The following is a 14,259-nucleotide window of genomic DNA, read 5'->3' on the forward strand; positions in this document are numbered from 1 at the left end:
TGTCCAAGCAGCTGTGGTCCCTACGTGGTGAGTAAGACCTATCCAAAGATAAAAATCAGCGGAGGCTTCCGCAGTCTGACCAGAGCGGGACGCAACCCGCGGAGGGGATGAGAGGCTCTCCAGAAGAGAACAATCCGGGAGATGACAGGGCGTGTAGAGTCAGGAGTCTCAGGCCTGTGTCTGCGCGAGCAGCAGAGATTTGTGTGCCCCCGAGATGCATGCGTGCGTGCGCGCGCGCGCGTGTGTGTGTGTGTGTGTGTGTGTGTGTGTGTGTGTGTGTGTTGTGACAGCGTGTCTCCGTGACGTCGTCTGCGTTTGTATGCCAGTGACAGATACTTGATTTGTGCTTATTTAACTTCATGGCTTATGGGTGACCGACGGTTGTGTGGCCGTGTGGGTTGTCATTGGAACGCGCGGCTCTAGGCTCCGCGGATCCTCCGCCCTGTGTCCTCACAGCCACTTGGGGACGGCCGCAGATAAAAGAGGGAAGCCAGATTCGGGGCCTTAGAATGGAAGAATGGAGAATTATAGCAAGGTCACACAGACTTGATCTTGAGATGAGATTTTTTTTTTTTTTTTTTTTTTTGGAAGCTCGATGTGACCCCAAGGCAGGCTTTTGGGAAGACCTGATGAAGCCCCAGGAGTAGGAGTAGGATCCCCCCTGGAAGCTCCTAGAGGTCACCTACATGTTTCCTAACCATAGCGTTTCCAGAACTCCGGCCCCAGGAACATGCTGTGAATTGGAGATAGATTCCACCCGAGACGTCAGTGATCCTGGCCTCTCTCATACTGGGAAGGTCAACACTGCTCTAGTAGCCTTTCTACTCCCAGTCTGGTTGTGTGTGGGGGACTGGTGTTAGAAGTTACTGTGCTATCCAAGAAAATCCTGATGTCTCATGATTGCTTTCTCTTTTCCCAGGGCTGCCAGTCTCTTAAAAAAAAAAAAAAAAAAGATACTGAGAACAAAAAGAATTTTTGTTACACATCTAAAAGTTAAAGTTCAGGTGAGTTTGTATAGCCTCATTATTCGTAAAATGCACTTTAATTGTAAAGTTATGAGACCCTTTCTTTTCCTTCTTCTGAAATGTCCTGCCTACCAGTGACATTATCTGTGAATTGTGTGTGAGGTCATGCAGGTGAATCATCCTTCTCAGGACCCCCAAGCCCTTCTCCCCATAATTTAATCTGTTGCCTACCATTAGCTATTATGTTTCTAATTTTTGATCAACTAAATTAGTCTATAGTGAACATCATTATGCATAGATCTTTATGTCCTTTTACAGTCATTCCCTAAGGATAAATTTCTAGTTTTGAAATTTGAGTCACATACCAGATATTTGCAATATATCCATATGCTTGTACTCGTTGGAATACAATGACAAAAAGATATAGTTGCTATCCTCAAATTACTTGTCATCCAGTAAGGAAATGAAATCAAAGTAGGAATAAGATAGACTATGTGAGAGGCCACTAGGAGAAATTCAGGTGATCTGCTTTAGGAGTTCACAGGAAGAGACACCATTCTGTCTCTAGCAGCCCTGTCACAATATGATCACATTATGCCAACTCCCTTGTGTCACCATACCACACTTTGTTTATTCTTTCTTGTGACAATGGGTCGTTTTCCGCATTTGACTGTTAGGAATAAACCTTCTATGAACACTCTTGTACAAGGCTTCATCTGGACATCTGTTCTCGGTTTTCCTGGGTATGTGCTTATGGGCAGAAGTGATTGACTTCATTTACTCTCCACTGCAAAGTATAGTTACTTTTCAAACTGGCCGTCACTTGATATTGTTAATCGTTTTCATTTTAGTCCATTCTGATAGATGCACAGTAGTATCTCATTGTGATTTTAATTAGCATTTTCTGATAAGTGGTTATGTAATATCTTTTCATATGATACTGTCCATTTTGATATACTCTTATTAAGTATTCAAATCTTTTGTCCATTTTTTGGTCTGTTTTTTTGCCATTTTCCTGTTGATTTGTAGGAATTATTTATACATATTGAATACAAGTCCTTTGTGTGTGTATGTAAGCATATGCATGCCTGTGTGTGTGTGTGTGTGTGTGTGGTGTACAGAGACAGAAAAAGAAAAAATATCTTTCATTAGCCTAGAGCTTCTTACTCACTTTATTAATGATATCTTATAATGAAGAGAAGTTCTTAATTTTAACCAGTCTTTTTCTTTACGGTTATTGCATCTTTGTTGTTGTTTTTTTTTTTAATTTTTTTTTAACATTTATTTATTTTTGAGACAGAGAGAGACAGAGCATGAACGGGGTAGGGTCAGAGAGAGAGAGGGAGACACAGAATCTGAAACAGGCTCCAGGCTCTGAGCAGTCAGCACAGAGCCCGACGCGGGGCTCGAACTCACGGACCGTGAGATCGTGACCTGAGCCTAAGTCGGACGCTTAACCGACTGAGCCACCCAGGCGCCCCAACATCTTTGTTCTGTTTAAAACATCTTTTCCTGGGGAAGAAGGGACAACTCTTCCTTATGGTAGAATTCCAGGTGTTGAGTGTAGAAGGGAAGAGGGAGATAGAAAATGGCAATTAGGCAAACACCACAGAAATAGTTGTTTCAGACACAATCAACTGATAGATGCTGAAACTAGTGGGTGAAAATTTGAGGAGAGAAAGGATTTGTAGTGTCAAAATATTCCCCACGCTGCCTATTGACTACAAAGGGAAAGATAGTAACTTTACAGTGGGGAAACCCAGCAGAAAGCAGTCTAATCAAGTGTTCAAAGTTAACCTCACCAGTAATAAGGCATTGGCATCATGGGCCCTTTCTCATGGTGTGAAGAGAAGGACACAACATCATTGTGGTACTGCCAAAAATACGTGACCTCACTCCAATCATGAAAATATTAGAAAAACCAAGTGGGGGGACATTTGACAAAATGATTGGTATCCCCCCCAAGATGGCAAGGTCATGAAGATAGGTGCGGTAGACAGACTCTATGGTGACCGCTCAATTCCTGCCTGCTGGTGTCTGTGCCATTGCATAATCCCCACCCCGGGAGTACAAGCTGAGCGTCTGACTTGCTTTCAACCAAGAGAAAATGGCAACTGTGAGGGGATGTCACTCCTGTGATAAAGTTACATTATGGTCAAAGTCATGGTATGTCACTGTTGTGGTTATATCGTGTCGTGGAAGACTCCGTTATAGCAGACTAGAGCTAGACTCTCCTTGAGGGCTTGATGTAGTAAGCGGCCATGCGGGAGAAGCCCATATTGCCAGAAACTGCAGGTGGCCTCTAGGACCTGAGGGTGTCCACCAGGTGACAGCCAGCAAAAAGCTGGGGCCCTCAGTCGTATAGCTGCAAAGAAATGAATTCGGCCAACAATCCGAATGAACTCTGAAGTGGGTTCTTCCCCAGGTGAACCTCTGAATGAGAACACAGCCCAGCCAACACCTTGTTTGCAGTTTATGAGATCAGCCTAAGAAGAGCATCCTGCTAAACACTGTGCAAACTCTGGGTCCACAGAAATTGTGAGATGACAAATATGTGTTGTTGTAAGCTAAACTTGTGGTGGTTTGTTATGGCAGCAGTTGAAAACTATTACCGTGAGGAGACCATGGAGATTGGAAGAGACTAAGGACAAATAGTAGCTAAATGCAATGTGGGATCACGTATAGGATCCTGGAAAAGAAAAGGGCAATAGTGTGAAAAACTGGTGATATTTGAATAAGATGTGCCATTTCTAGTATTGTCCCACTGTTAATCTCCCGGTTTTGATTACTGTCCTATGTAAGACGTTAACATTGGGGTGAGGGGTAAAAAGAACTCTCTGTACTATTGGAACTTTTCGCTAAGTCTAAAATAAGTAAAAATAGAAATTAAACTAAAAACGGGGGAAATTTTGCACATCCATAATCTTGAAGATATTTTCCTATTCTTCCAGAAGGGTTATTGTTTCAGTTTTCAAACTTAGGCGTATGGTCCATCTTGAATTTATATCTCTATGTAGTAGAATCAGGGTCAAAATCATTTTTTTGCACACACTCAATTGCTCAGGCACCATTTGTTGAAAAAGACTATCCTTTCTGATTTATATTGCAATCAAACTTTTTTGAAAAATGTGACTATATATGTGCAAGTCTCTGTCTGGAATCTGTTCTATTGGTCTGTTTGTCAATCCTGTGTCACTATCACTGTTTTAATTACAGTAGCTTTCTGTCATGTCTTGATATCTAGTAATGTGGTTTTGACAACTTTGTTCTTCAGAATTGCCTGGACTATTCTGGGTTCTTTGCATTTCCATATAAATGTAGAACAAGTTTGTTCATTTTCTGTCTTTTTTTTTTTAATATAACTTGTCAAATTGGCTGTTAATTTTCTTTAAAAAAATATCCTGCTGATATTGTTGGAGTTGCATTGAATCATTAGATCAATTTAGAGAGAATTAAAAGTTAAAATTGAGTCTTGCAATTCTTGAACATAGAATATGTTTCCATTTGTTTAATTGTTAATGTCTTAATGTTTTGTTGTTTTCAGTCTAAAAGTCTTGTACCTCTTTTGTTAGGTTTTTCCAAAGTGTTGTATTTTTTAGTGTTTTTCATAAACTGTTGGGATTTTGAAATTTCATTTTCCAGTAACTTTGCTTTAATACAATTAATTGTTTTATACTTTGACCTTGTATTCAACAATCTTGCTAATGAATTCATTTATCCTAATAGTTTGTAGAACTGAATTTTTTTTTCAGTGTTCAAAATCATGTTATCTGCAAATAAAGATGGCTTTACTTTTTTTTTTTTCCAATCTTACCTTTCATTTCACTTTTTTTTTCTTTACGGTACTGGATAGGTCTTATAGTATAAAATTTAATGGAACTGGTAAGAATGGGCAACCTTACCTTGTTTCTGAACTCAGAAGGCCAGCGACCCATATTTCACCTCTCCTATAATGGTAGCTGTAGTTTTATTCTGTAGATTCCCTTTATCAAATTAAAGAAGTTCCCTTCTTTTCCTAGTTTGCCGAGAATTTTTATCGTGAACTGTGGTTGAATATTATCAAAGATTCTCCATCTGACAAAATGTATGAATGGCTTCCTCCTTTATTTTTTAAGTTTGGAAGGTTACATTGATTTTTTGAAAATTAAATGACCTTTGTATTTCTACATTAAATCCTTCTCATCATCTATTATCACTGGTACTATTTGGTTTACTATGCTTCCTAATATTTGGTTTAATATGCTTCCATCTATGTTCATGAGAGAGATATGCTGTAATTTTCATTTCTTGCGATTAATATCCCTGTCAGGTTTTGATACTACAGTTATGCCTCATGATATGGTCCATTTTTTTTTTCTGTTTTCTAGAAGATACTGAGTTTTACTAGTATTTTTAATTCCTTCAGTGTTTGGGAGAATTTGCCACTGAAGCCTCTGGGCCTGACATTTTATGGGAAGTTCCTTAATAAAGGTTTTATTTCTTTTTTTTTTTTAATGTTTGTTTATTTCTGAGAGAGAGAGAGAGAGAGAGAGAGAGAGAGAGAGAGAGAGAGAGAGACTCTCTCTGGGGAGGGACAGAGAGAGAGGGAGACACAGAATCCGAAGCAGGCTCCAGGCTCTGAGCTGTCAGTACAGAGCCCAACACGGGGCTCAAACTCATGAACCCAGTGAGATCATGACCTGAGCCAAAGTCAGACGCTTGACTGACTGAGCCAGCCAGGTGTCCCAAAGATTTTCTTTCTTTAGTAAATACAACAATATTCAGAATTTCCATTTCCTATATCAGTTCAGTTAAATTTATTTCAAGGAATTTTAAAATGTCATCTACATTTTCAAGTTTATTGGCATAAAAGTTGTTCATGAAATTCTGTCGTCAATTTAATGTCTATAATATATGTAGTGATACCTCCTTTCATATTCCTGATATTGGCATTTATATTCTAGACCAGTATAGCTAGAGGCTTATCAATATTATCTCTTCAATGAAATAGTTTTTGGGTTTATTCATTTTTCTCTGTTGTATATGTGGGTTTTTTATGTCACTGGTTTCTAAATTTGCTTTTCTTTTTCTAGCTTCCAAAGGTAGATCATTGATTTTTAACCTTTATACTTTGATAATACATACATTTATGTTTAGCTGAAGGGGGTCAAAGAGTGTAAAGAAAGAATAAGCTAAGTGGACAATTATTACAAATGCTCACGCTGTCCACTGGGAGAAATTAAATTCCAGATTTATTAGCATTGACATAATTTGACACAGGGTTTCCATCGTAATTTCACTACTAATTTACTTGCTTTGTCAACATATCTGTAGTACATCTAACAACTATGATGGAGATTAAACAATGAGTGGCATTTATCTGCAGCATTTATTAAAAAAAAAACTATAGGTAAAAAATGTTGGGCGTCTGGATGGCTCAGTCAGTTAAATGTCTGACCTCAGCTCACTTAGGTCACGATCTCATGGTTCGTGGGCTCGAAACCTCGCATCAGGCTTTATGCTGACAACCCAGAGCCTGGAGCCTGCTTTGGATTCTGTGTCTCCCTCTCCCTGCCCCTCCCCCATTCACGCTCTGTCTCTCTCTCTCTCTCTCTCTTAAAAATAAATAAACATTAAAAAAAATATTTTTAAGGTAAAAAATATCTTTGTAAGTATTGGTTTGGTTGCATCTGACAAGTTGTGTTATATCATACTCTCAGGGTCATTCAGGTCTGGTTTCCATTATGATTTGTTTTTTGACCTGTATTTATTTAGAAGTGAACTTTTTATATTTGGAAACATTTGAGAAATACCTGTTTTTAAGTTCTAAGTTAATTCCAGAGGCTTCAGAATATATGCATTCTTTTTTGATATTAATCATTTGAAATTTATAGATGCTTGTTTTATGGCCCAGAATATTCTGATAAATACACTGTGAGCATTTGAAAAGAATGTGTATATAGTCTATAGTTTGGGAGTACAATGTTCAATTAGGTCAATTTGATTACTCCTGTTCAAAGTTTTACGGCCTTGTTTATTTTTTTTCTCTTCCTGTCATTGGTTACCAATGGAGGGTATTAAAATCTCAAACTTTTGAAAGGGTATTAAAATCTTAAACTATCCTTTAATTCTGTTGGCTTTCCTATACATATTTTATTTATTTTAATCTTTTAAGTTTATTTATTTATTTTGAGAGAGTGAGCGAGCAAGGGAGGGGCAGAGAGAGAACCACAGGCAGGCTCTGCACTGTCAGCACAGAGCCCAATGTGGGGCTCGAACTCACAAACTGTGAGATCATGACCTGAGCTGAAACAAAGAGTTGAACACTTACCGACTGAGCCACCCAGGTGCCCCTCGCTTTATATATTTTAAAGCTGTGTTATTAGGTACATAAGAAATGTAAGACTCCCATTTTGTTCTTGTTGAATTGTACAACATGTCACTTATAATGCTGCTTGCATTGAAGCCCATTGTATCTGTTATTAATATACTAACATCAGCATTCTTCTAATTAATGTCTAATACATTTTTCCACTCTTTTATCTTTAATATGTCTGTGTCTTTATGTTTCAAATGTATCTCTTACAAGCAGCATAATTGATCCTGTTGTTCTTTTCAATCTAATCTGACAATCTTAGCTTTTAAATGCAATGTTTAGTACATTTATATTTCACTATAATTACTGATAGAGTTTGATTTAAGTCTGTAATCTTGGGATATATTTTGTTTGTCCTATTCATTCTCATTTCCTGTCTTATTTTCAATTAATCAAGTATTTTTTATTATTTCATTTTATCTCTCTGTTAGGTTTTTCTGGTTGTACATCTTTGTATAATTCTTTAATTCTTTGTATAATTCTATAATTCTTTAACTGAGCTATTTTTGACTGCATCTTTAATATAGTCTCCTTTAGATTAGGGCTTTTACTACATACCAAATAATGTGAGACCATTTTAAGTTTAACTCCATTTATGTGTGTTACTGTCATTTCTTCTTCATCACAAGCCCCACAAGTGTTATTATTTTTTGTTGCTTTAAAACAGTCCATCTCGGGGCGCCTGGGTGGCGCAGTCGGTTAAGCGTCCGACTTCAGCCAGGTCACGATCTCGCGGTCCGTGAGTTTGAGCCCCGCGTCAGGCTCTGGGCTGATGGCTCGGAGCCTGGAGCCTGTTTCCCATTCTGTGTCTCCCTCTCTCTCTGCCCCTCCCCCGTTCATGCTCTGTCTCTCTCTGTCCCAAAAATAAAAAATTAAAAAACAAAAAAAAAAAAAAAAAAACAGTCCATCTGGGGGCGCCTGGGTGGCGCAGTCGGTTAAGCGTCCGACTTCAGCCAGGTCACGATCTTGCGGTCCGTGAGTTCGAGCCCCGCGTCAGGCTCTGGGCTGATGGCTCGGAGCCTGGAGCCTGTTTCCGATTCTGTGTCTCCCTCTCTCTCTCTGCCCCTCCCCCGTTCATGCTCTGTCTCTCTCTGTCCCAAAAATAAATAAAAAACGTTGAAAAAAAATTAAAAAAAAAAATAAAACAGTCCATCTGTTTAGTCATATTATTCATATATATACTGTCCTAACTTTTTGTACATCCCCACTTCCATCCGGGATTGCTTGCCTTTAGCCCGATTGCTGTCCTTTAGTATTTCTTGTATTGTGGGTCTGTTAATAAGAAATTCTCCAAGCTTTTGTTAGAAAAGGTCTTTCTTTCACTTTCATTTCTTTTTTAACTGTTTATCTATTTATTTTGAGAGAGAGAGAGCAAGCAAGGGGGAAGGGGCAGAAGAGAGGGAGAGAGAAAAATCCCAAGCAGGCTCCACGCTGTGAGCGCAGAGCCCCATGCAGGGCTCCATCCCACGAACCATGAGATCATGATCTGAGCCAGAATCAAGAGTTAGATGCTTAATTGACTGATCCACCTAGGCGCCCCTCACTTTCATTTCTGAACAATATTTTCTTCGGGTATAAAATTCACAGTTGTCATATTTTTCTTTCAACGCTTTAAAGATCTGATTCCATTCTTAGGCTACTATAATTTCTGTTGAGAAATGAACTCTTTCTCTTGTTGTGTTCTTATGACTGATATCCTGTAACAACATACTATTAAGATATGTTTTTAAACTTTGTTTTTCAGTTGTTTGGCCATGCTGTGCCTAGGTATGGATTTGCGCATTTCATCTGGTTAGGTTTGATGAGTTTTTTGATTCATACATCAAAGCATTTCACGAGATTTGTGATGTTTTTGTCCATTGCTTCTTCAAGTAAATTTCCTGTGTTAGTTTTTTAGGTGTTCAATCTCATGTCTTGACTATCTCTTGTATTTCTCTTATGTTCTGCTCTGTTCTTTCCTTTATTCTCTCTGCGTAAGATTATTGTTAATTTGACTTTACATTGACAATTCAATACATTCTTAATTTTCAGTATTCTATTCTTATAAAATGTTCATGTGAATCTCTTAAGATTCTAAATCTCTATTGATATGCTTCATTTTGCAGTCTGACTGAGCCAGCCAGGTGAACTCCCCTCCCCCACTTTTTTTAAGTAAGCTCTACACTCAACATGGAGCTTGAATTCACAACCCTGATATCAGTAGTCATGTGATCTACCAATTGAACCCATTTTGCATCCCATTTTGCCCATATTTTTCTTTATTTTTTTGAGCATCTTAATATAATGTTTTTAAGTCCTTGTCTATTAGCTTCACTATGTAGATAATCTCTGGATCTGTTTATAGTGAGATTTTTTTCTGTTGATTATCAGTAGCCTTCTCCTGTTTCTTTGCATGTTTAATAATTTTTATTGTATGCTGGCATTGTGGATAATATACAGATTCTGGATTAGGTTATCTTCCTTTAATGAGTTTACTTAAGGGTTTCTCATTAAATTTTTTTTTTACTGTTTATTTATTTTTGAGACAGAGGGGGACAGAGCATGAGCAGGGGAGGGGCAGAGAGAGAGGGAGACACAGAATCTAAAACAGGCTCCAGGCTCTGAGCTGTCAGCACAGAGCCCGACGCAGGGCTTGAACTTACGGACCACAAGATCATGACCTGAGCCTAAGTCAGATGCTTAACCGACTAAGCCATCCAGGTGCCCCAAGGGTTTCTCAGTCTTAATGCTGTTGATATTTTCAGCTAGATAATTCTTTGTTGTGGGGAGGAGGGGGCTTTCCTGTACATTACAGGATGTTTCACAGCACCTCTGGTTCTCTACTCACTAGAAACAATAGCAGCCCTTTCCATATTTTGACAACCAAATATGTCTTCAGACATTGCTAAATGTTCCCCTGTTGAGAACCAATGGTCTGTACAGTCATTTTCAAAGTCTGCTTCACTTTCCATTGCATGAATGCACTATAATTTATTTAATTAACCATCTATCTAAGTACCTTTAAATTTAGTACCTTTAGATTTCTCTCCAGTTTTTTCTTTTAATTTTAACTAGTATCTATAATATGCCTTTATACATCTCTAGGCAAATTTTACAGTTATTTCCTTTGGATGGAAACTCACAAATGGCCTTTCATGGCTAAATTCTTATGGAAAATTCTACTTACATGTCTCAACTGCACTAGGTTTTCAGAAGTCCACAGGACACCATAAGAATGCTCTTAGGGCACCTGGGTGGCTGTTGAGCATCTGACTCTTGATTTCGGCTCAGGTTATGATCCCACTGTCATGGGATTGAGTGCTATATCAGGCTCCTCACTGAACAGAGAATCCCTGCTTGGGATTCTCTCTCTCTTCCTCTGCTCCTCTCCTGTGCTTGCGTGTTCTCTCTCTCGCTCTCGCTCTCTCTCTAATTAAAAAAAAAAAAAATGTTCTTTTCCCCACAACCTTACTGTATGTGGTACATCATCAACCTTTGAAATCCAACAATTGAATACCTGTAAATGTTAGTACCTTACTGCTTAAAAAACATCTCTTTAGTAAATCTTTTGATAGGTGAAGTTTTAATTACCTATTCTTAGGTTTCACACAAGGGAACAAAAAATCTGGGCTTCAAAGGCAATAGTTGGGGGAAAAAGCTGGCCCTATAATTATAGAAATTAAATTCAAAACATATCACTTCTACTTATTGTTCGTGATATAGGGAAAAGTCTTTAATTAAATGTTAATGTGTATACACTACCTATCACGTAAGGTTGCAAAAATCTGTATGTTGCTGTGTGGTTTCAGTAAGCAGGAATTCACTCCTCTCTTGTGGGTACTGGGTGGGTTGGGAGCTGCGGGCACAGGCAAGGACTCATGCCAGCAAAGTAGATCCTGATAGGGAAATCCAGGTTGGTTAACTCAGAGGATCTTAGAAGTCAAAATTTTGGCTTAGGGGAAAGACTTCACATGGGCAGGCAGTTTTACAGTGGTCAAGGTTTCCAGGTTTGTCTCTACTGTTTTCTGTCTTTGGTGCAAAAGATTTTATGTCCAGGTCCATGAAGGATAAAGGTTGTTGCAGTTTGTGTTGTATGACTTGGTCTTTACCCTGGAACATAGGCCTGGATGGGGGAGGATCTATTCAGTATCACTGAACAACCCAGGCAGGGTTCAGTTGGCTTGGTAAGAATGAAAAATAGGGCACTGTGGGTGTCTGGATCGAGCTTTGGTGCAAGAGTGCCCCTGTTCTGTATCCACTCTTGTGTGGCTTGTATCTGTAGGTATGGGGAAGGGCTTGGGTTTCTCTGGACTTCTCATATCCCCTGATGTGTGTTAATGTGTTTGGGAGGGTGGAGAGTGGGAAAGAACAGTGGGAAGCAGAAATAAAGAAGAAAAAAGAAAGGTTCTCCTACCTTAAATAATTTTTGGAGTTCCGAGATACACAAGGTCTCAAGGCCTCTTTTTCCTCTCTCAGCTCTGGCTTCTCTGAACTCAGCTTCCCTGATAGAGGAAACCTGAGGAAGACAGGTGGTTTGAAAACCATGGCCCAGGTAGGTGTCTCTATCCTGAAATACTGTGACTTTTAGCTCATATAAAACTTTCATTCTTTATCCCCAAGCCCCCTATCTAGGAAAGTTGTATCTCTGACCCTATTTCATGGTTTCTCCCCTTACAGAGAAGGATGATGTCCTCCTCATTTGCTCCTTGTTTTTTTAGAACTGATTTTCAGTTATTCATCAAATAATTCATTTATCTTCTATGCGTTCAGTCTTCTCTCGAGAGCATTGTTAAAGGAGTGAAAGAGTAAAGTACCTGGAAGGAAGTATTTGAGCTTCCCTTATCAGGTTTGTGGTTTCATGAGATAGAAGTGATGGTCCTATTTGATCACAGGAGGGTACGCTTTCTCCATAGTTTTCCAGGGAGGTAAGGGAGAACTGGGTTATGAATGTTCTCAGGGTCAGGTGTGAGATGAAACCTCAGCTTTGAAAAGCTTTTCAGTTTGGGTAGAAATGGTATTGGTGCCGAGAGACAGACAGACAAGACAAGACAGACAGACAGACAGACAGACAGAGACATCAGGGCCCTGGCTAAGGAATCACTGAGAACTGAATAAGGTAGTAAGGTCCATTTTGTATTGGAAGATAAATAGCTCGTCTTGAGTCAATCAATGTTGGTCTGATCATCCTATATTAGTGTGTTCTAACTCAGGAACAGGAATTCAGTAAGGGATTGTAGAAAGGAAGATCATCTAGAAACATGTCCTAGATGATACTGAACAGTGGGGAAAAGCTTAGGATTTGGGTCCACCCTAAATATCATAATAGCATAATACTTTACATTTAATATTATTTTAATAACATTAATAACACCTTAAGACTTTAAGAAAAATTGTATCTGATGTCTTTAAGAGGGACTAAATGAAAACTTTAACTTGTGAAAATAAAGGAGATGCTTATGATACACAACCTGACATATATTACATCTTGATAAAATTACTTAATTTTATAGAAACTATTTCCGAAGATAGAAACTTTATCAGCTTTTTGAAGTATAACTGACATATAATTGAGTGTATTTTGTCTCTTTAGAGTAGCTTTATTGAAATTTAATTTACAATAAATTGCTCATATCTAAAGTGTGGAATTTAATGAGTTTTGACCTATGTATATACCTGTGAAACTCTTACCATTATCAAGATAATAAAAATTTTTCTCATGTCCCTTTATAATCGCCCCCTCCTTACCTGCTCCCAACCTTGCCCTTTGTGTCCAGGCAACTGCTGTCTTCCTTTCTGTCACTATAGGTTAGTTTGCATTTTTCTAGAATTTTATATAAATGCAATCCTACATCATGTGCTCTTTCATTAGCTTATTTCATTCAGCATATTTATGTTGAGATTCATCCATATTGTTGCATATCTTATTCCAGTATATATTCCATTCCAGTAGTATATTCCATTTAATTACTGATTAGTATTCTCGTCTCAGGATATACCAAAATTTTCCATCCATTCTTCTGTTGATGGATATTTGAGTTCTTTCCACTTAAAAACAAATTTTTTTTTTTATTTTACTTTTGAGAGAGAGAGACAGAGCGTGAGCAGGGGAGGAGCAGAGAGAGTGGGAGACACCGAATCCAAAGCAGTCTCCAGGCTCTGAGCTGTCAGCCCAGAGCCCGATGCGGGGCCTGAACCCACAAACCGTGAGATCGTGACCTGAGCTGAAGTCGGAGGCTTAACCGACTGAGCCACACAGGTGCCCCTAAGTTCTTTCCACTTTTTGACTACTACAAGTAAAGCTGCTATGCCAAAATGCTTCATGCCAAAATCTTTGTGTGGACATATGCTTTCATTTATCTTGGGTGAACACCAGGAGTGGAATGACTGGGTAACGTGGATGTTTAACTTTTTAAGAAATAAACTGGGACACCTGGGTGGCTCAGTCAGTTAAGTGTCTGACTTCGACTCAGGTCATGATCTCGCAGTCCATGAGTTCGAGCCCCGCATCAGGCTCTGTGCTGACTGCTTCAGATTCTGTGTCTCCCTCTCTCTATGTCCCTCCCCCACTTGTGCTGTCTCTCTCTCAAAAATAAGTAAACATTAAAAAAAATTTTTTAAAAGAAATAAGCCGTTTTTCAAAGTGATTGTACCATTTACATTCCCACCATCAGTATTTGAGAGTTCCATTTCTTTCCACATCCCTGGCAACACCTAACACAGTCTATTAAATTTTAGCCATTCTAATAATTATGTAGAATACTGTCTCCTAGCAGTAAGCTAGGGCAATCATAGAGTTCACTTCATTTGTTACTTATCTCTCAAGGATCACTACCTAATATTTTCTGTTTTGAAAACTATTGTCTCATACATTTTGTCCATGTTTTTGGTTATTTCACATGGGAAGGTAAATCCAATCCCTGTTACTCCATTTTTGCTGGGATAGATTTTTTTTTTTAATTT

General features: G+C 38.6%; 1 protein-coding gene across 2 annotated transcripts in view; it reads left to right on the forward strand.

Annotated features, from left to right (window-relative positions):
- Positions 1-14,259, forward strand: part of ZNF404 (zinc finger protein 404) — a 27,791-nt gene continuing 13,532 nt past the window's right edge. Inside the window, exons 1-3 of one of the 2 annotated variants that reach the window (XM_058709104.1) lie at positions 1-27; positions 920-1,004; positions 11,776-11,851. In XM_058709104.1, the coding sequence (XP_058565087.1) occupies positions 11,843-11,851 (9 nt within the window). In that variant the 5' untranslated portion in view covers positions 1-27; positions 920-1,004; positions 11,776-11,842. Of the gene's footprint in view, positions 28-299; positions 1,005-11,775; positions 11,852-14,259 lie in introns of those variants that run through there. The other variant, XM_058709102.1, reaches the window with a different exon arrangement.

The sequence above is a fragment of the Neofelis nebulosa genome, chromosome 17 (assembly GCF_028018385.1).
Source record: "Neofelis nebulosa isolate mNeoNeb1 chromosome 17, mNeoNeb1.pri, whole genome shotgun sequence".
NCBI classification, from domain to species: domain Eukaryota; kingdom Metazoa; phylum Chordata; class Mammalia; order Carnivora; family Felidae; genus Neofelis; species Neofelis nebulosa.